Source organism: Calonectris borealis, chromosome 8, assembly GCF_964195595.1.
Source record: "Calonectris borealis chromosome 8, bCalBor7.hap1.2, whole genome shotgun sequence".
In the NCBI taxonomy this organism is placed as follows: domain Eukaryota; kingdom Metazoa; phylum Chordata; class Aves; order Procellariiformes; family Procellariidae; genus Calonectris; species Calonectris borealis.
The window spans coordinates 10935944-10962869 of NC_134319.1; the positions used below are offsets into that span (position 1 = coordinate 10935944).

At 46.8% G+C, this 26926-nt stretch overlaps 1 protein-coding gene across 2 annotated transcripts in view; it reads left to right on the forward strand.

Annotated features, from left to right (window-relative positions):
- The window catches only part of PIK3R3 (phosphoinositide-3-kinase regulatory subunit 3), a 79563-nt gene that overhangs the window by 40762 nt on the left and 11875 nt on the right, over window positions 1-26926 (forward strand). Inside the window, exon 1 of one of the 2 annotated variants that reach the window (XM_075155858.1) lies at window positions 8932-9206. The exons of the other annotated variant lie outside the window; for it this stretch is intronic. Within the exon in view, the coding sequence (XP_075011959.1) occupies window positions 9101-9206 (106 nt within the window). The 5' untranslated portion in view covers window positions 8932-9100. Of the gene's footprint in view, window positions 1-8931; window positions 9207-26926 lie in introns of those variants that run through there. 2 annotated transcript variants of the gene reach the window in all.

The following is a 26926-nucleotide window of genomic DNA, read 5'->3' on the forward strand; positions in this document are numbered from 1 at the left end:
CCTACGTGTTGTGAGAGAGACCCGGCCGCCCTTTTACCCAAAAGCTTTGTCCTCAGTAAAATCTGGAGACGTTGCAAGTTTTGTTTGATCATCAAGGAACAGAAGAACTGCCGGACGTCTGGAAATCCTGGATGCGAGCACCACGCTGGCACAGCTCAGCCCTAAGGCACGTGCTTGGCAAGACCAACACTCCTGGGAGGCAGGGGACCAGCCGCACACGTGCCGCGCAGTCCCTCTGTGCACGGGCAGTAAAGCTGATGCCTTCCAAATGCTCTGGATTTGTTGCACGTTTAGAGGACATCTGTGCTGCACAGGCACTGAGGGCCTCAGGCTTCCAGCAAATGGCCGAAGGATTTACCTGGTGTGCTGGGAAGCTGAACTTCATGCTGCGGTGGCTGATTTGCCAGCACATGCCCACCGACAGCTATGCCACTGCAGCCGGGACTTAGTGAATCTGTGAAATTTTGGGGTTTGATGGATGAAGTCCTGTCTGGTGGTGCAAAGCGGCGTGGTGGTTTGCAGGGACGAGGGAGGTGCTTTCCTGCCTGTTTCTAGAGGATGCCTAGGACTCCACAAGGCAAGCGTGGCAGCAAGGACACGGAGTGAGTTCTTGGTGCCCTAAAGTCCCACCTGTCCTCCAGGAAATTAATATTCTTCTCTTCTCTGGGAATAAACCCAGCGTTATTCAAGCGAATTCCCCCTTCGGGTTTGGAAATCTTCAGCAGGGAAAGAACCTTAATGCAAAGGGCAGACAAAAAACAGTCTTAAAGAAGCTGATCTGCAAATTGCCTTTGCTCAAGCCCCTCCTGCCCGTCACCTTGGCTGGACAAGGAAGGCATCATGTTTATGTGCTGGTTTTTAAATGATTACCCTACACAGCACTGTTTGTTTTATTTCCCCGCTTAGCGTTCAGAGGCTGTTCTTCTTGCACTTATTTACTGTAAAGCAAAGAAAGCCAGGGAAAATGATCTCCAAAGCAAATAGAGCCATGTTTCCATTTGGGAAAACTTAGAGGGAAAGCGCGTGTAGCTAAGCAACAATGCATGATGGTAAATGGGTGATTTTCCAAGGCATGAATTGCATGTGGATAACTGCAAGGAAAACAACCCCAGCCAACACGCTGCCGACGCTTGAATTCTTGGCCTAAGCGATTAATAAGCAATGAGATGACTTTTCAATACCCCTGAGAGCTCCCTGGGTTGTTATGGGGTTTTTTCTCCCGCTTTCGATCTCCACCCAAAACCTTGGGTGGGAGTCTCTGTTACTGCGGCTGGGCAGAGCTCTGAGTACGGATGCGTTGCAGTGAGGTTCCCTGGACCCGAAGAGGGATGGGTCAGCTCCATCGCATCCCAGGGAAAGGGACGGGGACAAGGGAGTCCCCATGGCAGGACTGGGGACTCAGCCATCAGAAACTTCCTTCTGTTTAGGGCCAGAGTGAAGCCAGCATTCACTCGTGCATTAGCACTGAAGCTTGATCTCAACAGCCTGATCTCCCCCCAGCAGTACACAGGGATGGCTTTGCTCACTTATCCTCCCTGTGAAACTCGATAATCTCCGCGGCAAGGAAAGGGGGGTGTTTTCTTACCGTGGGGTAACACGTTATGCATATACGAGGGTACTAGTACAAAGATAACACTAGCTATGGGATCGTAACATCGTTTGGGAAGCCAGGAAGAGGAGAGTTTGCTGGAAGATAAATAGGTGATGTCACATTTGGTTGGGGGTATAACGTCCACGTCACGCAGCTGGTGCGTCATGGGTGACAGGGCCTGGCTCAGACTCGGGTGAAAGGTTAGGGAACCCTTCAGCTTTGCGTCCTAGAGCAGGAAAAGTATTGTGTTGTGTTGTTTTTTTTTTTCATAGTAATAACAAATCTACAGAGTTCAAGCTTTGCATTTGCAGAAGTGACCACTCATCTGGGCTTTTCCAGAATTCTTCCTACCGGGAATGGTGCCACTTTCAAACCAGTGCTGGCAATTCAGCCTGAAGGTCACCAAGTGGGATGGCAGCAGAGCAGGGACGAGACCCTCACTTTTCCTAGACGTGCCATTGATTTCCTCTTCCTGCTGCTTGCATCACTGGCTGTGATCAAAACATACACTGCCGTGTTTATTAAAAAGAAAGAGTTATTGCAGGAAGGTATTGGGATTATTTCTTTCGTCCATAAATAAAGTTCTACAGTTCCTCTTAAAATCAGACCTGAGGAATTTACAGCGTGGTTATTGTACATTCCTTGGAAAAAAAAAGAAAAATCTGAGCAAGTAGTTCCAGTGCATTAAAGCAATGAATAGAGGAAGTGAAAAATATTTTAAATTCCTATACAGTGTTACATTTCAAAAATGTCCTGGTTTAGGACATTAGAAGTGGGGGGGGGGGGGGCTTTTTTCTCTCTCTTGTTTCCCCTCTAATTTCTCTGAACTTGTTACAAGTCTCCTTCCATTTTGCTCACCATTTCCAAGAGACTAAATAGAGAGAGGCCTGGAACGATGACAGAGATGCGAAGTGCACAAAGGGACTGGAGTGTGGTCCGATAATTCTGTAATTGGAGCTGCTCGAGGCGAAATTTTTTTCAAGCCAATGTAAATGGGGATCGCTGAAACCATTAACAATCGGTCTGTCAGGCTGCTTCTTTAATGGATTGCTCTGTTTAACTCTCTCTGTTTGTCACTGGCAAGATGACAAGAGAAATTAGTGTACTGGAAAATATAAGGTAACTGGCAGCTCCCCAGCCCGGTTCCACGGCCCCGCAGACCCTGGGGTGCCGCTCCGTCATCGGCTGCTCTGCCGCCTCCATGGAGGAGGAGGAGGGGAGCTTGCAACCTCCTGCCCTTCCTAGGGGTTGGAAGACCCGCAAAAATACCCTGTGGCTCTGGGATTGACATAGTGAAGCGTGTGTGGGGAGAAGGGGGGTCCCCTCCATGGCTGTGGGGTCCCTGAATTGCTGTGCACTGCTGGCTGCAGGCTGGGATCGGGGTGGGGAGAGCACCTAAGCCTCCGCCCAAGGCCAAGTCGCAAACTCTTCATGAGCTGCAAACTGGCTTGTCTTCTGCTTTTACAGCACGGACACTTGTTTTTTTTTTTAAGCGCTGTGGGTTAATGTCAGCCTTCTGGGGGTGTTGGGTGTAGGGCGGGAGCACTCGCCATTAGAGAAGATGCTTCCAGCGTGTGTGAGTGTGAGCGTGCGTGAGCACATGTGAGTGCGTGCAAGTGTGCGCTGCTTTGGAGACGCTCCGACACCTCCGTTGTTCGCAGCCAGCCTCTGAAATTTGGCAGCCACAATGCCCCGAGGCTAGAGATGTACCTTTCGCTTTTCCCATGAAATTCCATTCTGGTTTGGCTGACTTATAAAAAAAAAAGTTTGAAAATCGCCATTTCCTTTCTGCTGCCTGCATTCCTCAGGAAAACTTTGGCAGCCTGTCAAAACAATAACTGAACGTGAACTTTCTAAAGAGCTGGCCCGGTGCTGTCTGCCAAAGCAGCAATTCAGCACAGCTCAGTGCGGCGTGTCCTTTCCCTCACCCCCCCCGTGCCCACCCCCTCGCACACCCATCCCCAGGCACCCTTCAGCGCAGACATGTCCACCCCAGACACCAGTGGGCAGAGCACGGGGTTGGCATATGCTGCCCGGCTGCAAAAGCCACACACACCTCCTCTCCCCTCGCAGGAGAGTGGCTTTCCACTTCCAGCCCCAACCGTTACTCCTGCGATTTTTGGGGCAGAAACCTCTGGAGCAGTGAGGAAAGGCCAGTCCAAACCTTGCTGAGGAATATGTTAGGTCCAGCTGCAATAACCTACGTTGTAGACATTTTTTTAAAAGCTCTTATTCTTTTTTTTTTAACGTTATTTCCTATGCTAAAAGAATGTTGTTTACAACGCAAAGCCAAGTGCTTTTAAGTTAGGAAATGCCTAATGTATGATTCCTCGCAAGCTCAACTCTGTGTGCATGCATTGTGCTACGACCTTTACGTACGTGAGCCCCTATTTCGACCTCTTTCCTTGTCATGTGGACACGGGAGGGAAGAGGGCACGAGCTGCTCCGACAGCTGTAAATAAGACACTTCCTAACATTGAAGTGTTTCATTTGAATGTTTTTGCAGACCGCATATTATTCTTTAATACAGGTTTTTAATGCAATGTATAATTTTCAAACCAAAGCACCCGACTTTGGCACACTTGCCAGAGTTTTTCCTCACCACAGAAATGCGGCCGCATCTGGGGTGGAGCGAGGCAACTGTTTTGCAGCCTATTAGGACATAAAAAGACTCTAAAGCACAGAGGAGGCAGCACGGTCCTTGTTAAAAGCACCCATTACGTTTCACATGAAGGTGCAGGAGGATGCGGGGAGGGAAACTGCTGATACTTCACCCCCGCAGGGGTTACTACTCTTAATCTGGTGGCAAATGCTTTGTGGTCCTGGGGTGTTTTTGGGGCTCAGATTGTACAATTCAAGGGAAGGATGGTGCTTGCACCAACCCCATGCTGCCAGCACTGCGCTGGTTCAGGAAGACAGGACGAACCGCCGCCTTTCCCACCATCTCTTCTCCTGCCAGCAAGCCCCAGGTTTAGCTTGCAGCGCACTGAGCCGCGCTGAGACCCTAGAGGCAGTGTCTGAGCCAAAGACGACTAAGCCTCCTGCCTTCCCTCATCTCCTCGTCACCAGGAGGTGAGAAACAGGCAGGAATAATCTGTTAACTAAACCAAACTGCTGCGACTGGTTGTTCTCGTGCTGTTACTTGCAAGATGCGGCTGCCCCCGTGGGAAGCTGACCACCAACTACGGCAGATACTCCACAAATCCTGGTCTCTGTGCAGTGCAAGGCTAGTAATTTCGTGTAGCATTGACTACCAGCCAGGGAGTCGTCCTTTCTGACGTGAATGCAGCTCTACCTTCTACAAGCTCCCCTCCAGCAGGCCCTGAGCTTGTGCTAACGGTGAAGCTAATATTTGGATCTCGGGAGTGGCCAGGAGTCTCCAGCCTGCCCCAAAAATCTCTCATCATTTTAGAGTGTTTGGCTGGCAGCACTGTGGATTCAGCCCCCCTCCTTCCTCCACCCCTCCAACTATAAAAGCCTGTTGTGGCCTACATTCAGCTGTTGGATATCACATTATCATGGCTCGGCAAAGAGGAAACCAAGTAGTTTGGCACAAATGGCTTTTCTGTGTTCAGCCTGTTCCAGCGCGGGTCCGTTCGGCTCCTCCTGAAGCACATGGAAGCGCTCAAAACTTCAATATTTAATCTTGCCTTGAAATGCAAATTGTGAGATCCAAGGAAATGAAAGCAAGCAAACACATGGCCATCGACATGGGGACGTCGGGGAAGCAGCAGACGCCGTGCTCACCTCCTGCCTTTCAGCCTCCCTTTGCGGCAGGGGCTGGTGCAGGGCTGCAGGGGCTGCCCCTCTCCCACTTAGCGTGGGGCACCAGGACCCTTTCTCAAGCACTGTGCCCCCTGGTCAAGCATTGCCATTATTGCCATTATTTTATTTCAGTGTTTCAATATAGCTTTTCCCAACTTGGGGTGATGTAGGGCTGGGCCAGACTTCGAGCATCCCTGAGCACTCGGCGTGCTCCCAGTTTTGTTTCTGTTCTCTGAGGGCACTGCTGTGATGCTGGATGCTCAGACTTTGTGCCCGTGGAGAAGAGACACGCAGGCAGAGGGGATTTTGCAGTGTGTAAGGCAACACGTGTGCCTCCCTCTTCCCCCGGCACGCACATGCACACAACCGCTCGCCCCTATTGCAAGGCAGGCGGTGTGGTAGGAAAGGGAGCGCCCCATCCGTGCGTGTTGGGAGCCAAGTAATCCTGGATATATTATAAGCCCAGTTTTGAGAAATAAAAACACATTAATATTCTGTTCTCTCAAGGCATTATCCTACTGTTTACCATTACACACAATCCTTTGCCTTAAATTGCATCTTTGATTAAAGCAGCAATGAGAGAAACCAGTGCTAATAACAAAATGTATTCTGCTTTAAATCACTAAAGTGAAAACATCAATAAGCTGTAACCATCAGTGCCGCCATGAAAATGAAGGCAACCACCATGGGAAACAGCAAGGATGAAATCCACTTTGCCAGCATAAAAGCCAAGTAATTAGGTCTTATGTGGGTGGAACTTATAATGAGGTGCAGGAAGGGGGAAAATGAATTTCAACCCGAGCCTGCCTCCTCCTTCCCCCCGCCCCCGCCAGAGCTGCTAATCCAAGTTTGGGGGCTGCGGTAGGGACAGCAGCCCCATTTCTCAGCTCCGCAGGCTCTGCAAAGCGGTGTCCGCATCTCCACCTGCACCCACCGCCCAACCCTCGTGGGGCTGCTCTGCAGCCCTGCCCCGCGCACCGTCGGTGGGCAGCGCGTGGTTTGTACCCGGTACCAACTTAAATTTCACTGGGGGAGAGGGGTGTGCTTCCAAGGAGGGCATTTCACTTTGAGCAAGCTTGAGCTGAGATACTGTATCAGCCCAAGAAATTTAATTTAAAAATTAGAAAAAGGAATCGTATCTGGTTATCATGGATTAATCAGAGTTCGTGGATGGGGATATAAAATTAATTTATCTACAGTGAGTTATTTGAATCAAAGCCCTGTGCTCCTCTGCAGCTGTCCGTCCCCCAAGGAGCTCTATTACTGGAGCAGCGCTGCACTCAATTGCTTGCCGTGGAAGTTGTGATACATCAGCAAACTTCAGATGCTCTGCGCCCAGCTCTTCCCACATACTCTTACGTTGGGTATAGCCTTTCAGTTCCATGTTGCAGTCGCCCTGCGGTTCACCTAAGCCAGGAGTATGTTTTCAGGAGCTTTCCACCTGCTGCTAGACCAGGAGAAATTATTCATAACTTTCTCTTCCATGCTTTAAAGTGCAAATAAAGCAGACAACTTCAGTGCTGGGTTTTCTAACGTTCCCTGACACCTCCACAGCAGATCAAGGTGCTCGTCCATCCCTGTGCCTGCGACACTGGTTGGAAGTCTCCGGAAAGGGCTTTTCCTTAATTTCTCAACAGCTGTCATTTTGCCTTTCTTTAAGGATGCTTCACTGCGCTAAGACCGAGGCTGGCTGCTGAGCTGGCTGCCTTTCTGCCTCCCGCCGGTGCTTGTGGGCTGTGGGCTCAGGGTCTGGCCATCGGGATGTGGCTGGCAGGCAGGCTGAGGTTCAGTTTCGGGTGTGTTTGCAGCTCAGATTTATCCCAAAGCTTGCGAGAGGCAGCCATCCGGTTTGGTGCCTTTTCCTCTGCTTTTTTTTTCCCTGGTTATGTCGCTAGAAAGAGTGTTGGGTTTCCCCGGGGTCACACTCTAATTAGTGGACAGTTATGATGCCCTCTGAAACGCTCGGGCTATTATTTGGAATACACAGCAGGCAGCTGCCAGCGACCTGCAGAAGGCAGGCAGGGGAAGAAAGCCCATGTTTCTGGCGGCAGCAGCAGCAGGTTAGGCAGCTGGGAGGTGGTGCGGGGGGCGTCGGCCAGCTCAGGCCCCAGCGGGGGTTGGGGACAGCGGCTCTACCTGCAAAGGGCCTCCTGGGCCTGGGCCGCGACCCTCTCCCACAGACCCAATCCCCAAAGCGGGTCCGGCCCTGGCTGGAGGTAGCAGGTAGGCCCGACCCTGCGGGGCACCGGCCCGGAGGGGGGTGCAGCCCCCCGTCGGTGTGGGCAGCGGACGTTCCCCCCCGGCAGCGTTGGGGCCGGCTGTGGCGGGGGGCGCACGGCCCAGCCCGCGGGCTGCCCCGGCCGGGGTGCAAGGCCCGGGGGTGCCCGCGCGCCCCCTCAGCCGCGTCCCCCCTTTCCCCCTCTGCGCTCGCCTTTCTTTGTCCCGCTTAGTAACTGGGGCTCCCAGCCAATCGCCATCGAGCCGGCCGGCTTCGCCGCCAGCTGATTGGGTGAGCGGCCCGGAGCCCTCTGCCAATCCCGGCGCTCGCTGCTCCCTCAGACAAAGACAGCAGCTCTGGCAACTGGGCTCGACTCCCCCCGCCCCCCGCGCGTGCTCCGTTGCAGCAGCCCCTTGGCGACAGGCCAGCCGAGGGACCTACCACCTCCCCTTCTCTCTCCAGAAGAGGGGGGGGTCGCTAGGAAAAGGCGGCGAGAGAGGCGACCGAAGTGGCGAAAGGGAGCCGGGGAAAAGTTAGGGAAGTGGGGAAATAGATTTTCGTTTTGTGCCAAGCTTTCTTTCTGGGCATGGCTCGCCGGCGTGAGGAAGGACGTTTCGCCCTTCTGGTTTTGTTGCCCACCCCCTCCTCTGCCCCGTGGAAGCGCCCGCTCGCACGGCCCCCCCCCATCCGTCCCCCCCCGAAGGGGTTAAAAAGCCGGCGCGAAGCCACGCCCCCGGGCCCCTCCCGCGCGGCGCCGGGGGGGCGTGGCCTCGTCCTCGGCAAGAGGCGGTTGGCGACGGTTGGGCCCCTCAGAGCCTCTTAAAATGAAACCTAGCGGGGCCGGCAGCGCCGCAGAGAGCCCGGGGCTGCGACCTGCCGGAGCCGCCCGGGGCCGCCGCCTGTGCCGCGCGGGGCTGCCAGCTGGGCACGGCGGGCGACGCCGCCGCGGGCTGCCCGCCCAGCGCTGAGAGCCGAGCCGGCGGGGACCGCGGGCCGAGCGGCCCCCAGCGCTGCCCGCCCCGCTCGGGCTCCGCGCCCGCCGTTATTGTTGCCCGCCGCCCCCTCCTTTCTCCTCCTCCGCCGGCGGAAAGAATTCATCCAGAGACCGAAATCTCCCCTTTTTATCCGCTTCTTCCCACCCCCCGCTTTTGTGTGGGGGTTTTGCTTTGCTTTCAGCCCGGTGTTTTAAAAATACCCTGAAAATGGCGATTTTTAGAGAGAATTCAGGAAAGTGGCTTTTCTGTGGAAAGGTGTCTTTTTAAACAAAAAGAAGCACTCTATATATTATATATATAACTACCTATCTTAGTTCTTGCAGGGCAGCTGCTGAGGTGGCTTGTGTGGTGGGGGTTTTTTAATTAATTTTGCGATTTTTTTAGTAATTTTTTTTTACTAGAAGTGTTATTTTAGAGTGGGGTGGATTTTTCTCGGCTGGTCCCCCCCCCCCCCCTTTTTTTTTCCCCCTCCATTAAAAGCCGAGAAAGCCCATCTCTTATTTATAAATCTGCCGGGACTTGACTGTCGCGATGTACAACACGGTGTGGGATATGGACCGCGATGACACGGACTGGAGGGAAGTGATGATGCCCTATTCCACTGAGCTGATATTTTACATTGAAATGGACCCTCCAGGTAGGGAGACGAAGCCTGCGGTGCTGTCTGTGCACCCCTCGCAGCGGGTCGGGGCCGCCTTTCATTCCTGCCTTCTCTCCCCTGCCTGTGCTCCCTCCTTGCAGACTTTTCCCGTTTGAAAAAGGAGGGGGAATCTGCAGAGGGGGAGGGGGGGGAAAAATATCTGTAGTTAAACTTTGATGCCTGTGTAAACTTTTCAGGGACTTGAACCCGCTGTCTCCTGGGCAAAAGTATTTTAATACTGTTTTTTGGGGGGGTGGGAGAATAACTGCAATTTATGGTGCCTTTTGGGAGGTGGAAGGAGGCAGGAGGAGGAGAGCTGCTCGCAGCCCCTCTCACGAGTCTCCTTTTATTTAAGCCTTTATTGAAAACCGTATATTTTGGCTGTATTCACTTCTAGAGGAGCGTTTTTATTAGCCTCCTCACCTGTGTGCCTTTATGTGCCTGTAACACTTTGATGGTAGTGATTTACCTACCTCCATTCAGTTCCACTTTAATCGCTTTTACAGCCTCCAAGACCCTTTTCTCGCCAGCTCTCTTCCAGCATTGGCAGATGAGGTGTGTGTTGTCACTGGGTTTTGGTGCTGGGGGGATAATACTTGGGAACAGGCTGGAATCCATCCCTGGAGGCACTGTTACTTTGATAATGCTTAATAACCTTGTTCAGAAGGGTTTGATGCAACTTTTTTTTTTCCCCATGGATTGCCAGTGCTGAAAATGAAATGTGTTGTCCCCTTGCTTGCCTGAAGTTTTTAGATGGGACAGAAAGTTTCTTTCGTGTCTGAAGAGTGAGGGAAAGCTTACAAGAAGAGGTTGAGTCTTTCTTTGGTAATGAATTAAAGTAAACATAAATGGGTACTGGTGAAACCATATCTGTACCTGTAAGAGTCCAACAGGCTGAGAGCAGTAAGGTAATTGAAGGGCCTTTATGTTCTCAGGTCTCTGATCTGTACAGCCAGAAGGTACAGTAAAATAGGCATCAAAAATCCTAGCCTGCAGAGAAATTGATAGCAAATAAGTGCTTCTGTGTGGCATATACTGCTAGACTTTCGAAATGCGCTTTTCAATCTGTGCTTGTATATCCAAGTGTGGTTTAGTCTCTTTGTTTCAGTGCAGTGAGCTCTTTTTTCCCTCTCCTTAGGTATGTGGTACTTTAATTAAAAGAGGAGGAGGTGATCACCCTGAGATTTTTGGATCTCAAGGACCTGTACTCACTTCCTCTGGTGACTCTGATGCTTTAAAAATTGGACAGATCTCTCAGACGCACAATACTGGCCACTACTCGTTAAATTCTTGCAGAGCTGACACTACCTATTTTTAGACGTTAGTCCTGAAAGCGTAAAGTTCAGTCAAATCCATTTGCTTCTGTGATTTTCAGAGGGTATCTTTCTCGTAAATGCTTTTGATTTTAACTATTCATGAGGTTAGTATTTGTATTCGCTTGTATGAAGCGAACAAAAACCCAAGTTCCATTGTAGGTGACTTAAAACAATTGGTGTGGTGTTTTTTATTAAAAAAAAAAAAAAGCCCCGTGAATGGCTTAGTGCGAGGAGGCTGCTAAAAGGGGCTGGCCTAACTGAACTGATCAGAAAACAACTTTCCAGTATTTCTGCAGGAATTTGGCCATGCAGCCTTATGAAATTTACATTAAGAAGCAGCTCTTCTGTCATTAATAATGCCAATATTTCCACCACGGACACCCTATTGTCAGGGATCAAGGCTCTGCACGGTCCAAACATCAGTTAGCAAAAGGACTTAATGTTACATGCTGATCCCTGAAGTGTTCAGTAACTTTATCTTTCATATTTTTAAACTAGAAAAGCCAGAGCTGGAAATGATGCATGGGGTGATCCCCATGTGTATGTCCTGATTTCATAGAACTATAACTTTTTAAATTGCAGGAGGAGGGAGGGAGAGTGTGGCGGAGGTGGTCTGCTTTTTCCTTGTCCAGAGGTGGGGTGGGAAAGCGTTTTCTGGTCTGGGATGGTAGGTCATCCCTAAGGGGAGTGTGGAGGAATTTATTTGGAAGACTTAAACACTCGGCATGCCTTGGGATAAAGTCACTGCATTTGCACCCGGTAACAACCGCAACTCCATTTGGCCCACTTCCAACAAAAATTTGTGAAGGTTTTCAGTATAGCATTCCCCCGCGCGGTGGCTGGAGTTCCTGAGCAGCTGAATGGTGGCAATATGTTTTCTCAGCAGCGCACAAACTAACAATATGCAGCGAGTGTCCCTGCTGCCAAAGGAGGCAGCACAGTCTTTTGTTCACAGAACTTGCGTGAAGAGATCCCTGGTTGGTCTTTATGCCGCAGGACTGGGCACCTACTGATGCCAGGAGCCAAGCGTCTCAAATCACGCATGACTGCTCGTGACTACATTTTAGTACGTGTAAACTTCAGGCAGAAGACAAAAGCAAGGTGAACATAATGTGCAGTGTCACCCGCAGCCTCTAAGTCAAGGGTGGGGATACTGTTTCTTTTTAAGGGCCAGTAGACCTTTAATTTATCTTGGCAGGCTGTCTTAATACCCACCTTAGCGTTGCCCAATAATAATGCAGAAATAAAATCCTGTGATGGCAGGCAGCCTGCAGCGCAGCCGTAGTTTCTGTCAGGCCTCAGTGCACCTGCACCAGCTTATCAGTGTGCTCATGTTTTCTGTCTGGGGTTGTAGGTGTAAATGGATGCTCAGAGCAGGTCCTGAAGCCTCTCTGCTAGAACGCTTGCTCAAAAGTTCAAAAATTGTAGTAAACTTGGTGACTCTCTTATGCAGGAGTTTTTTCCAACTCCAGCAGAGGCAGGGTCAGGCAACAAGGGATTGCTAGCTTTTAATCCATCCTAAATATAGGAGTGGGACAGTTCTCCTAAACAGAGCAGTGGAACTAGGGATTCAGTTCTGCCGGCCTTGCAAAGCATGCCTTACAGCAGTACAACGAACATAGGAGCAACGGTGGTGACAACCAGCAGGTTGACTCCTGTTACCTAATTTTTTTGTTTGCAAACAGGGAAGGACTTGTGGGTGATGCCCATCTTGGGCACAGCAATCATGAAATTATAGAGTTTTTGATTCTTGGAGAAGTAAGGGAGGGGGCGGTCAGCAGAACTGCCACCTTGGACTCCCTGAGAGCAGACTTTGGCCTGTTTAGGAGACTGGTCCCTTGGGAGGCAGTCCTGAAGGGCAAAGGAGTCCAGGAAGGCTGGACATTCTTCAGGAAGGAAGTCTTAAAGGCGCAGGAGCAGACCGTGCCCGTGTGCTGGAAGATGAGCCAGTGTGGAAGAAGACCTGCCTGGCTGAACAGAGAGCTTTGGCTGAAACTCAGGAAAAAAAGGAGTTTATGACCTTTGGAAGAAGGGGCAGGGAACTCAGGAGGACTACAAAGATGTCGTGAGGTTATGCAGGGAGAAAATTAGAAGGGCCAAAGCCCAACTAGAACTTAATCTGGCTACTGCCATAAAAGACAATAAAAAATGTTTCTATAAATACTTTAGCAACACAAGGAGGGCTAAGGAGAATCTCTATACTTTATTGGATGCAGGGGGAAACATAGTGACAAAGGATGAGGAAAAGGCTGAGGTACTTAATGCCTTCTTTGCCTCAGTCTTTAATAGTAGGACCAGTTGTTCTCTGGGTACCCAGCCCCCTGAGCTGGAAAACAGGGACGGGGAGCAGAATGAAGCCCCCATGATCCAAGGGGAAATGGTTAGCGACCTGCTACACCACTTAAACACACACAAGTCTATGGGGCCAGATGGGTTCCACCCAAGGGTACTGAGGGAGCTGGCGGAAGTGCTCCCAAGCCACTTTCAATCATTTATCAGCAGTCCTGGCTAACTGGAGAGGTCTCAGTTGACTGGAAGTTAGCAAATGTGACGCCCATCTACAAGAATGGCCATAAGGAGGATCTGGGGAACTACAGGCCTGTCAGTCTCACTTCGGTGCCAGGGAAGGCTATGGAGCAGATCATCTTGAGTGCCATCACGTGGCACGTACAGGACAACCAGGTGATCAGGCCCAGTCAGCATGGGTTTATGAAAGGCAGGTCCTGCTTGACTAACCTGATCTCCTTCTATGACAAGGTGACCTGCTTAGTGAATGAGGGAAAGGCTGTGGATGTTGTCTACTGTCGTGGTTTCACTCCAGCTGGCAACTAAGCACCACCCAGCCACTCGCTCACTCCCCCCTGGTGAGATGGGGGAGAGAATCAGAAGAGTAAAAGTGAGAAAACTCGTGGGCTGAGATAAAGACAGTTTAATAGGTAAAGCAAAAGCTGCGCACGCAAGCAAAGCAAACCAAGGAATTCATTCACTACTTCCCATCGGCAGGCAGGTGTTCAGCCATCTCCAGGAAAGCAGAGCTCCATCACATATAACGGTGACTTGGGAAGACAAACGCCATCACTCCGAACATCCCCCCCTTCCTTCTTCTTCCCCAGCTTTATATGCTGAGCATGATGTCATATGGTATGGAATATCCCTTTGTCAGTTGGGGTCAGCTGTCCCAGCTGTGTCCCCTCCCAGCTTCTTGTGCACCCCCAGCCTGCTCGCTGGTGGGGTGGGGTGAGGAGCAGCAAAGGCTTTGACTCTGTGTAAGCACTGCTCAGCAGTAACGAAACATCCCGGTGTTATCAACACTGTTTTCAGCACAAATCCAAAACACAGCCCCATACCAGCTACTGTGAAGAAAATTAGCTCTATCCCAGCCAAAACCAGCACATCTACCTAGACTTTAGTAAAGCCTTTGACACCATTTCCCATAGCGTTCTCCTGAAGAAACTGACTGCTTATGGCTTGGATGGCTCATGGTTTACTCTTTGTTGGGTAAAAAACTGGCTGGATGGCTGGACCCAGAGAGTTGTGGTGAATGGAGTTAAATCCAGCTGGCAGCTGGTCACAAGTGGGGCCAGTTCTGTTCAATATCTTTATCAATGACCTGGACAAGGGGATCAAGTGCACCCTCAGTTACTTTGCAAACGACACCAAGTTGGGTGGGAGTGTTGATCTGCTGGAGGGTAGGAAGGCTCTGCGGAGAGACCTGGACAGGCTGGATCGATGGGCCAAGGCCAACTGAGGTTCAACAAGGCCAAGTGCCGGGTCCTGCACTTGGGTCACAACAACCCCGTGCAACGCTACAGGCTTGGGGAAGAGTGGCTGGAAAGGTGCCCGGCGGAAAAGGACCTGGGAGTATCCATCAAAAGCCGGCTGAACATGAGCCGGCAGTGTGCTCAGGTGGCCAAGAAGGCCACTGGCATCCTGGCCTGTATCAGAAATAGTGTGGCCAGCAGGACTAGGGAAGGGATCATGCCCCTGCACTCGGCACTGGTGAGGCCGCACCTTGAGTACTGTGTTCAGTTTTGGGCCCCTCACTACAAGAAAGGGTAGTGAGGTGCTGGAGCGTGTCCAGAGAAGGGCAACAAAGCTGGTGAAGGGCTGGAGCACAAGTCTTATGAGGAGCGGCTGAGGGAACTGGGGTTGTTTAGCCTGGAGAAAAGGAGGCTGAGGGGAGACCTCATCGCTCTCTACAACTACCTGAAAGGAGGTTGTAGTGAGGTGGGTGTCAGTCTCTTCTCCCAAGTGATAGGACAAGAGGAAATGGCCTCAAGTTGCACCAGGGGAGGTTGAGATTGGATATTAGGAAAAATTTCTTCACCAAAAGAGTTGTCAAGCATTGGAACAGGCTGCCCAGGGAAGTGGTTGAGTCACCATCCCTGGAGGTATTTAAAGGACGTGTAGATGTGGTGCTTAGGGACATGATTTAGTGGTGGAGTTGGCAGTGCTTGGTTAACGGTTGGACTCGATGATCTTAAAGGTCTTTTCCAAGCTAAATGATTCTATGATTCTATAATGCTTTTTCCTTCTGCTTGCATGGCTTTTGGCATAACAAAATGTATCGCTGGCATAAGGTAGGATCTATATGTGGCAAATAATATTAGGTGCAATTAAATAACTTTCAATGTCTAAAGACAAAACTGGAACCATCAGTTGCATATAGCTAGCATAGTAGCTTCTAAACTTTCTAATTAGGATTAATTTAGAGTATTATAGCCATAGCAGCATCATATGCTGGTTCTACCATTAGGAAACTGGCTGTCAGGGGTTCACTTGCATGTTTGTTCTTGCTGTGGGTCTTGCTGTTTGAAAAGACAAGGAAATAGGTTCCTGGATTGAATTTAGGTTTTATTTAACAACATCTGTTCAAGTCTGCAAAAAGTTGTTACTGCCTTAAATTAAGTTTTTGAACGGAGGACGTTGAATTGACTGCAAAAGTTACCAGAGTACCTAAAGCATAACTACCTGTGTATTACCTCGATTCTAATAAGTAGGACTAAGTAATGTCTTTCCCTCTGTAGATCTGGGATATATTATCAGTTGTGTTTATGATAAAATGTGTAATCACTGAATACATTTTGTCACAGTTGGATGAAAATCAGTAAGAGTGTTCCACTGGGATTTCAGACACAGATGTCAGCAAAGATATTTGGCTCAACTACAAATTAGAGGTTAGTTTCATTTGTGTGGGTTATGAAGAAAACCACAAGTTTAAAGTAGGCTTACTAATGCAGAATGGGCTCTGTCTATTTATAAGCAGATAATAGAATGTTTGTCCTAAAGCTATATGAAAGCTACCTTTTTGAAGCCTGTTAGGCCCAAATATGACCGACTGCGTTTATAACTTGATCCAAGTGTCTTTTTCAAGAATATTACTCTTCCTTGCCTCATGTGCTGAGACCGGCTGTAACAGTGCTGTTGTTACAAAATCTTTTAATAATGAAGGGAGGGCAGAATAATCTATAGGGTGCTTAGTTTAGTCTACTTTGCAAAAGCAGCACTGCCATTGTATGAGTGAGACAAGTATTCAAGGGAAAAAGTGTATTTATTCATTATAGTTTCTATTTTCTTCTCTCATATAATTTGACAACCCTTGTTTTAGGGGAGCGATACTATAATTGTAATTTGGAAAACATAGGGTTCTGATCTCAAGGGCAGTGTTTACTCAGACACCAGTCCTGCTGTATCATTATCAACGTTATAGTGGAAACTGAATGTGGCTTCTCAAATGGGGTTTGTGGTACGCAGTAGCCAGATGTAGGTGAACACTGCATGTCTATGCCTGACTAGTTTTCCAGTGGGAGAACAGATGCAAATTTTAATAGCATTGTCAGTATTGTCCTTCAGCTTATCTGAGCTGACTCCAGAAGCTTATCAAAGAAAAGTTCTGCTCTTACACATCTTAAAAAAAAATAGTAGTTCTACTAGCACATGTAATTAAGACAGCAGCACTGTAGCAGCAACTGTCTTTGTTGCAAATTTAAGTCTTGCTGAAAGTCATGTTTCCAAAAAGCAGATGTTGGGGGTTGAGTTTCCTTTTTACAGAAGGGAAGTTTGTGCAGCCTGTTTTGGGGTAGAGCAGGGAATAAATAAGGCTCACTCACTTATATTCTGCATATCCTGGAAAATGGTTTGAATTGAAGTCTTAGCTCCTGTGAGGACAGTGATGTGAAATGGTTGTATTCTGATCTTGTTACACCTAGATTTCTCTACTGGCCTTTTCATTTAATGACTCCTGTAACCATTTTTTATTTCTGATTGCATTTTCAGGCTTGCTTTTGCATTCCTTGCATTTGGTTTTCATTTTGATGGCTCTGTTAAAGAATATCACTCTTCAGCTTTCAGTTAAACACATGAACACAAAAAATAGCATAGAATTGTAGAATGGTTTGGGTTGGAAGGAACCTTAAAGGCCGTCTAATTCCAACCCCCTGCCATGGGCAGGGACACCTTCCACTGTACCAGGTTGCTCAAAGCCCCATTCAGCCCGGCCTTGAACACTTCCAGGGATGGGGCATCCACAACTTCTCTGGGCAACATGTTCCAGTGCCTCACCACCCTCATAGCGAAGAATTTCTTCCTTGTATCTAACCTCTATCTACCCTCTTTCAGTTTAAAGCCATTACGCTTTGTCCTATCACTACATGCCCTTGTAAAAATATTTTTATTTTTAAAAGTGAAATAATGTTTTGCTTGAGATGGGAGAGCCTGCTTTAAAAAGGCTGACATTTTTGTTTATCAGTAGGCTTTCAGATATGTGGAAATAGTTGGGGAGGGAAAGCTTGCTGAAGGGAGTTGTTTAGCTCTGTGTTCTGTAAAGCTGTAGGTTTATGCAAACTAAAACATGGGAGAAAGTTCTGAGAAGAAACCAAGCTCTTCACCGCGTGTTTGAAGGCAAAACCTGTAGCAAATGTTATTTCTGCAATTGTTGTTCCGAACAATTTTGTGTATTGCATGATGCCTATACCTGACAGGAGTTAATCACTACGTTGCTTCCTTCTACCTCACCTGTTTAAAAGGAGAAGACTCTTCTTGGAGTTTCCTTTGGGGAATATTGTTTTCCCAAGCAGCAGAGTTGACTTCTATCTTTGCCATTGCCTGTGTGATATCTTATTCCAGAATGAAGCTATTCGGGCTTATCTTTGCTCTACAGCTTGGGAAAACAGAGAGGCATAGCTGGTCATACACATCTGCGCCCAGTACTAAAAGCAGTTGCGTGTCATACATCATCTCATGTTGGTTGTTTAGTGAGTCACTTTTTGGGCAGAGAACTAGAGAACACTGGAAACAGCAGCATAAGGAATATTTTTATCAGCATTCCCTGTATGTTTTAGAGCTTAGGCTTTATTATTGTTAAAAAAAACCTGTTAACTGTGTTGAAACAGGTTGCTGTAAAACTTTGGCCCCATTAAAGCAATAGGTGTGTTCTAGTTGGATTTTTGGAAACTCGTTTTCATAAAGTAGGTTGCTGAGTAATGCTTAAAGAACAGTCTCTGCTCGTGTACTAAATGCCCCTATGGAAATGAGTCAGATTTTCTTTTTTTCTGCTGCTTTTTATCTCATTTCTTCTGACAGGTTAAAATCTGCACAATAGCTAAGTAAGCAAGAATTTGCTTCTCCACATAATCTAAACACAGCATATGAGCTGGTGCTGGCTCCCCAAATAATGTGAGTGGATGTGACCTCTTTAGAAGAGATTTTCATTGTCCTTCATATTTGCTGTGTCCCCTACTCAATAGACAAAGATTTTGCAATGTTTCAGTGAGTATATTCTAGTACTTTAAGTTCTTCTAGTTCTTCTGAAGAAAAGTGGCTATATACAGGGAGTTTTATAAGAATTCATACAGTTCAAAACAAGCAAAGTGCAAGTGGTGCCTGTTGTAGCGCTTTCCAAAAAGGACCCCAGCTGCCCTGCCGGACACTCACCAGCTGCCTGGTGGATCCTGATGCCGAAGCACAATGCGCTCTGAAGCTTTCCTGTGGCTGAACGAGATCTAGGTTCTTCTTTGGCTTTGAGTCTGGCAGCGCACTCGAGATGGCTACCTTCCATCCAGTGCTCTTTGAAAAAGGAGATGAAATACTTCAACTGCTTCAACCTGTGACTGCTTCCAACATTCGCCCAGACTCTCTACCAGTTTTTGTGAACTGGAAAAATGTTATTTTTTTAATGATAGTTCATAGGACTGTTACTACTTATAAAATCAGATATCCCTGAAGCTGACGCATGGTTATTTAGGAAAGGCTTGAAAAATGTCATGTTTCTCAGCACAAAAATTTGTGGGTTTGGACAAATCAAAAAAACATCAATCTGTATGCCCTTCATCTTGTTTGTTCTTTCACTACAGAATAACTTGAGTTTTGGTTTGGTGTCACTTTGGGACTCTGGTACTTCGGGTCAGTTTTTCTCCTTCCAAACGTAAACCTCCCATTTCCTTCTATTAGCTACTACTTACTCTCTGTTACTTTCCTCCTCTTCCCTGTGAAAGAAAAAAATCTACAGGAGCCATTTTTCCAGGGTTTTTACCTTCTGTAGCCTTATCCTAAATTTCAGCCTCTGTAGTCCCTAAAATCTCATGCTGCACATGATCATCTTTGCTTTTGGAGGAATTCTTTCCTTCCTTGCATCCCTCCCCTCAAAAAACCCAAACAAAAAACCCCAAAACCAGAGCTGCTGCAATGGAGCTAGAGAAAAAATTGCTGTAATGAGGGAACACAGCCCACTGTTCGGGTGTATTTTTCTTTGAGTGTGGGCAGTAGGGTTTATACTCCAGCACCTGCCCCAGGAAAATGTTTTAGAGGTGAGATGGATGAGAAGTTCACTGGCAATATTGTGTATGTAAGTTCTGTTGTCTGTTACAACCCAAATTTGTACATTGCAATTAAATTTCCCAGGCTGTCAGTACTCACGTTGCACTGCTCTGTATAATCATCTTGGGGACATTATAGGCATCTAGATTGTTGGCCCTCCGAGGAACTGCTCCTAAGTGTCAAACTAGAAGTCTTTGGTGTTTGTGGCATCTTTACGCCGATTTATCTCCTGTCTCCAAAAGTAGTCTCTTGAAGGATACAAGGAAGCTTGAATCAATGAGGTGAATGTTTAAGATCCTTTCCATTTTGAAGGGTACAGTACAGGCTCACTGATAAGTTTTGGGACAGTGAAAGAAGTCAAACTGCTGCTGTGAAATTGATTTCATTAAAATATTTTGAAGATCACAGTGTACTTGAGTGAGGCGATTGGATCCATTTTTTTTGTTACACCTTGAGATCTCAGCATGAGCAATGGCCGTGCACTCTGAGTCTGGGTAGACTATTCCAGGCCTGCTCTGAATCTCAGCTTCTGCTGAGGGCACTGCGAAGGACTGCGTGGGTTGGGACTTCTGCCTTGGTGGAACTTCCTTCAAGATCAAGGTTCTTAGAAAAGATGATGTGTGACACAACGTACAACAGTTTTGCTCTGAATACTTTCCTACTTCCAGATTTCTTCCGGAGTGTTGATTTGAAATGCACATTTTGATCTTGATTTAGATGGCTCTCTGTTAGCAATTTAGGTGGTGTTGAAATATTTCTACTTTGGTAACTAGAAAATAGTTTGACATAGCACAAGGACAGGTGCTGTATGAGGAACAATTTTACATACTGCTCTGAAAGATGTGAGCTAGTAGTAAGCTGAAATAAAATGCTGCTTAGAGGAGCAAGTGTCACATGTATTTACAGCTGTATTATTATTATTTTTAAGTAGGCTCTTGTGCAGCGAACTTCTCAGTAGCACCAATTATTTCTGTGAATTGGTTCTCCTATGAGGTTTGTACCTGACGCCTGGATGGATGGTTAGTCTTTGAAATATCTGGGGAAAACAGCCCTGGGCTGTTTTTATTTAAAATGGCTTTTTCTTTTGGCTTTGGTAGGTCTCCTAGCCATAGTGTGTCATTGCTCAGGCCTGACTTCATTCTCTGTCTTCCACAATGAAAAGCTAGTTCTTTGTTCTCAATCACTGTAGCTCTGTGCTTATGCTAAATTTTGTGTTTTCCTTACTCTTATCCAAAAGTCTATTTCCATGTATTGACCAAAGAGTATTTTTTAATAGCCGTTTGAAGACTCTACCTGTGGAGGGGTAGAAAACGCACTATGGTATTTCTTCTGTGAAGGCAGATGAGGAACTGCTTTAGTTAATAAGCGAATAGGAGAACCTACTTGCTCCTTGCATTTTAGATTTACTTTTATCGTATAGTCTTCTAGACCTAACATTGGATACTATAAAGGACAATTGTTCTTATCGAATATTTCAGATTTTCATGTACAATAAAATGTCTGCTGCGGACTTTCATCCAAAGACTGGTAAAAGCCTGGGCCTACTGGCTAGGAGAGAAAGCTATTCCTTCCTGAAGTGAGCCGAGCATGTGATGCTGGTTAGTGACAATCTTTGAGTGATGAAACATGGCAGAAGTTCTAAAATGTATCCAGCTTGTTAATAGTGTGCTAATTATGCTTGGTAGGTAAAAGAGGGCTTATCCTTTTTGTCCTCCTCGTGTTAACTTTGGGACAGTCATCTCAACCCTGTTGATCAGGGAACCTCTGACACTGCTGTAGCTTTGCAGCTGTTACACTATGGTCTGGGTTGAAAGCAAAAACCGTTTTTCATCAAGCAGCAAAAATAATTGGGAAGCAGAGGTTTTTTGGCTTTGCAACTTCATGCAAAGGCTGGAATGCGGAGGAGATGGTGTGTTACTTTATAATACAGAAGTCAGAGATCCCAGTGTCATTTATCTGACAGTGAGCATCTTCCATTTCTTCTGTCTCAGCCCATGAAGTAACAAGCCTTCCAAAGTAGTGAGGGGTGCTTGTGAAATGCCCAGAATTCTGAATTCAAGCCAGCCTCTTCCTCACACACTGTTGTTGTCCACCATTCTGCAGGTGTCCCACAGCAGATAATCTTTTAACCTGTGCAGTAGCTGTGGATGCTCATGAAGAACAGAGTGCAGCAGAAGTTTGGCAGACTGTAGGAGGTGAAACAGTGGTTGGGAGGTGTGGGAGAGGACTGGATAGCTGGGGAGTTTTCAAACAAAACAGATCTTTATCAACAAAGCCAATTAATCAAAACTGAAATATTTCTTAAAGGTGTTGGTTTTTATGAAAGTTCATAGAAACACAAGCAAAGCTATAATGGGAGTGTTTTCATTGGAAGCCTGCCTGGCTTTCTGCCAACTTGTCTGCTGTTTTCTGTAATGAGATATTGAAAGACTTCAGTTCTTTGAATATGTCTTGCTCTTTGGCATCTCGCCTGTTTTGGGGGAGGAGAGCGAGAATGTGAGCATGCCTGAGGTTCTGTGGCCAGCAATAATGCGATCAAGTAGCTTCCTTCTCCGTCCCTTGAGGAGTTCTCAGTGCCTGTTAGCTGCCCTTTGAGGAAGGGCAGCTTCGAAGGGCATTGGTGCTCAGTACTTTGCGAAAGGGGTCTTGGCAAGAGAACTGACAAGCTGAGATGTGGAGCTGCCAAGATAACTTACCTGCCAGCGGTGGGGAATGAACTGCTGTCAGCAGGTGCGCAGGAGCCTCCTCTTTGTCAGCTGGAAGATCTCTGCAAAAGCATGGTGCCTTACTGCTCTGCCTTGCACACATGGTACACAGTTTCATGGAAATGGTGTCCAAAAAGCACCTTTGTTCAGCATATGCTTTTTTTCTTGGGTGTCTTGACGGGATCTCATGCAGCGGAGACAAGTACAGGACGATTGAGGGAAGGAAAGATTTTGCGGCTTTGCCTGAAAAGTGTTAGAGAAATTGAGAGAAGTGTTTGAGAAATTGAGTAAGACAACAGAGAGCAGTTAAAGATTGGGGAGATTTTTTATTTTTAAAAAAGCTAGCCTACATTTTCATTCCAAGTCTTCATCTATACCTCCAAAGGGAAAACCCTTCTGTCCTTAAGGACTATGTCACTAAAATGTTAGCTGGCCTAACCGTGGATTACTTGCATGTTTCCATAGTAATGACACTTTCTAGAGCTTTATATTACAGCTTGTAGGATATCTACTGTATGTCAGCCTTTTTGAAGCTGGGTAACTATCTGGGAAATCCTCTGATTTGTTTTCTGCTTGTCACAATGTGGAGGGAGAGTAGATTGAGAGCATCAGAAAGAAGGCTAGTAAACAAGCTCATGGAAGTGCTGAGTGACTTAAAATTTATCAGAGTACTTGGTAGTTGTGATTATTTGTAACAGTAAGATAGAGTTAATACTGCATTTAAACCTGCTATTCTTTTAAGTATCTGGCCTGCAGCTCTTGGAAAATACTGGAAGAAATAGGTTATGGAGCCATTCTTAGTCTAAGTGTCATCTGCCTTAAAACTGCAAATTGGAGTTTCATAAACTGGCAGGTTTACCTTGTACACAAATACTACAGCCAGAGAAGAAACGGGCTGCTTGACTGGATGCTGTGTGGGATGTAGCACTTGGAGACCCAAGGCATTCTTCTTTTTTCACTCCTGAATTAGTGCCATTGAAAACCCTCACACATAGGGCTCGGTGGCTCTTAGATCATGTAAACTTGGGAATTTTTTGATTCTAAACCTGACTGGGAAAAGTGCATATCTCACGGAAGTCACGGTGTACTTTGCTGAAGTTAAATTTGGGATTAATATAGCCTACTATTTTTGTACAAGAGACTTTAATTTAAAAAAAGTACAATGGTGCTAAACTTCAGACACTTGCCAGCTTTCTTGGTTGTCTTGGTGTTGGAGGTGGTTTGAATTTCAGGGAATCAAGTCAGTTAAATCTTGAGTAGCCTTTTTAAAAAACAATTCTACACAGTCAAGAAAGCATCCAAAAAATTACCTTGGCAAAGCCTAATCAATAGGCTTTTCTCTCTAAGGACCTGCGCTGCAGCTCTGCAGAGCAGCTCAGCTGAAGCTACCTGCTGGAGCCGGCACGGCAGCCTTCCGGGCCCTGACGTCAGTAACATCCGATCCCGGGCCCGGCCAGCATTGGCTGCCGCCGCCTCCGCTCCATCACCAGCTCCTTTTTATTTCCCGCCTTCTAAGTGACACTGATCTGGGATTGGGATTTAGCTCAAGCTAGGCTGCTTGGGGAAGCTAGAAAGAGGGGACTAGAGTTGCTAAAGAAAGAAAAACCAGAGATGCCTGCTAGTGCGTGAGGGAGAGCCAGTCTGCTCTCATCGCTGCGTGCCAGGCAGTCACTGGGGGCTGAGCCTGATCTTGGGAATGCACTCATGTGGAAGTGGAAGGGTCCAGCTGAGTTGTTGCCTTTTGGGTTTTGGAAAGGTCTGTGCCGTAAAGCTGTCCTAGAGACATGGTAGGGGAAGGATGCTTGGGTATCTGGTGCTAACAGCAAGTTTTTCATTAGAACAGATAGATCCATTTTGCTGTTAATCGCTTTAGATCAATATTCTTTCTCTCTCAGCAAAAAGGAGGCAAGAAACCATCAGGATCATTCACTCTAATCAGAGCTTGTTTTGAGATAAAGTAAGATTGTGCCTGTGGCTAGATCAGCATTGGACCCAGTGACGTGGAAAGAAACACGGCTGCTCTTGAAAGCATTTCCATGGACTTCAAGCCAGCCTTATTTTACTTTACTGTAGGATTTTAGCTCTCTAATGTTCAGCAAGTAAGGTATATAAAACTGGATTTTTTAAAATTTAAATCAAAATCTGCAAACTCTTTAATGCTCTATGTAGAAGAGCATAGAAACATCACAGGATTTCTCCTAGCAGGGTGGTTAGTAGTCTAGGTACTAGTAAAAACTATTTTAGGATGCCTCTTCTAGCAACCCATTGGGGCAGCGTTGAGAACAGCAGTAGGGTGGATGCTGGTCTGTTACAGTATACTTGCCATGCTATTACAAAATGCTCCTCTGGTGTCATCACAGGTTCTGGGCTGTGGGGTTTAAACTACCTTCGTGCTCAGTTCTCCATTTGTACAGACTGCAGTCATATCAGGCTGAGAGGGCAGCTGAGAAATGCTGAAATGGATCGGCATGTTAGTCTACTGGGTAAAGCAATAGCAAGGGCCTGGTTCTGTATCCAAGACAGGGGAAAATCTATTATGACTCAAAGAGTTTAAAATATTGAAAGTAAAGAATTAGATCCATAGCTGTCTGGAAACAGGATCCACCCTTGCAAATACTTTTGTATTTTTAAAATGTGCAAGCTATTAAAAAGCATTTTTCAAAAGTCTATTGTGAAAAGGACTGGCTTCCATGAGTCAGGTTTTACAGGAACTTAAGCCTTATTCTTCTCCCTGGAAGAATTTCCTTCCAATTTTCTCATGCAGAATGAAGTTCTGCAGACAACCCTCTGAGAATGAGAACTGATACCTACCTGTTAAGGGAGCTGTAGTAAGGACACTTGGTGTAATGTTTAGTGTTCTGTGTCCATATGCCAAACTCCTGTTCCTTACCTTTCTGGTCTTTGTTAGTTTGCTTTTCTGTGCCCAGTGCTTTGGAATGAGCCCTAACAAAGCCTGCTAAATAATTCTACAATATATAAAGGAGCAAGACTTAATCTTACAAGGAGGGCTAGAGAAGTATTCAAGTACTCTAGAGAACACTTGAAAGTCTCTTCTGGAAAGCCCCTATTACCAATGTAAAATAGGCTTTTACACTGTAAAATACCTTGATGTTTTTGATATGTCCAAGCCTTAACTTGCAAGACCCAGTGAAATAAGTGCTGGTGCTGGTATAGCTTTCTAAGAATTCTCCACACCGTTGTGTGTTTTTTACATGAATCTTCATGTGCTTGTTGGTGACTCAGAAGCTACAAAAGATTCTGGAGTAGATCAGAACATTACAGGTTTTCTGAACTCGGGTTTACTGCCATGTGCAGACACTGATGAGACTCAGAACTCCTGCGTCTGTCCTGTCGCTTGCTTAGAGTGTGTAGAGTAGCACAGCCCAGATGTGAGGTGGGGAGGAGGGAAGACCCGAAGACACTTTCTAATTCAGGAACTTTGAATGGGGGAGATGGAACAGCATAGGGCACAGTAAATAGAATTGATTCTACGAGCTTAACCTGGATATATGCTCCTCTGACCCCGCAAAAGTGGGATAGGGCTGAGCGCTAGAAGCAAAGTAGGGTTAGAACTGTGTCTTACTCTCAATGGTGCTTTGTACAAATACTTAGGTGCTATACAAACAACTGTAGTAGTTGAGCTAGGAGTAACTGAAGCCTCCTAACCAGGAAACTACTTCACTGAATCCAAAGGTTTTTACCTTCCTTTTATAACAAGACCTGTTATTGCCTCACTAGATATGTGCACACCTGAAAGTTCCCAGCTCGCCCCATAAAAAGAACCTGTATGCTATGGTTTAATGCTCAGTCCCACAGAATGAATGCTGCTATCTGAATCAGGTGTTTGGTCAGCAACCCCAGGGTGCAAACGTCTGGGTCAAGGTTCAGATTTAGTTTAGATTGGCTCGATTAAAGATTCTACTGGTTTGTCTGAGAACAGTGAAGTTACTGTGTCGGATATTCAACATGAAACAGTATTTGGAACTGCAGTTGGAACACTGTTTTCTCTTCTTTAATGTGGGAGGTGTGGCTCGGAGGTGAGCAGATGGATGGTGCCAAGTAGCACACCTCTCAGTGTTAAGCCATTCCGCACTGGAGCTAGAAATCAAAATCTTCTTTCTGCTCCCTTTATTTGTATTTCTGCGTGTACACCGGGATTGCGTGCATCTGAAAGATGACTGTTGTCAGTGTGTGTCAGGCCTGCTTGCTGATGCTTGTGTAATCTGATGGCTAGGACATAGGGCTGGGAGCACAGATGTTCAGGGTCTGACTTAAAAATCTGCTAGTAGCAAATCAATGTGTGTAGCTGCTTTCTTACTCTGAATTCAAATGTTACGTGCCCCTCTAAAACACTCTGTCTCATGAAATGCCTGAAAAATGCTCAGTTTCAGTGATAGTGTTCTTGATGAAGCGGTCAGCCTCTGCAAAGCAGGGCAGAGCACTCAAGACATCTTTCTCGAAGAAAATAGTGTAATGCATTTCTGCTGACAGACAAGTCTCTACCAATACATGAGCATGCCTGTGGCTGCTGAATTACTCCTGATATAGGGCTTACATTCAAGACCGTGATAAAGTTGTTTGAGCAAAAATTGACCAAATAGAAAGAGCTTCAGTGGGTTGTATGCCCTTACATTGTGTAACCTGTTTTGAGAACAGAAGTAAAAGCCTGTTTGCCTTGAATTCAGAATAGGGGAATTCTGGGCAGGTATGCACTAGGCCTACAGATGTGCAGTTCTGCCTGTCTCTGGGGGATTTGTAGCATCCCCTTTCCTGCGGTAAACATTTCAGCTATGTAAAGTGGTGCAGGCACTCTAATAATGACCTAATGTCCCCTTTCTCCTTCCTTCATCCCCTTCCTTTGTCACCTCATGTCCTGTAGTAT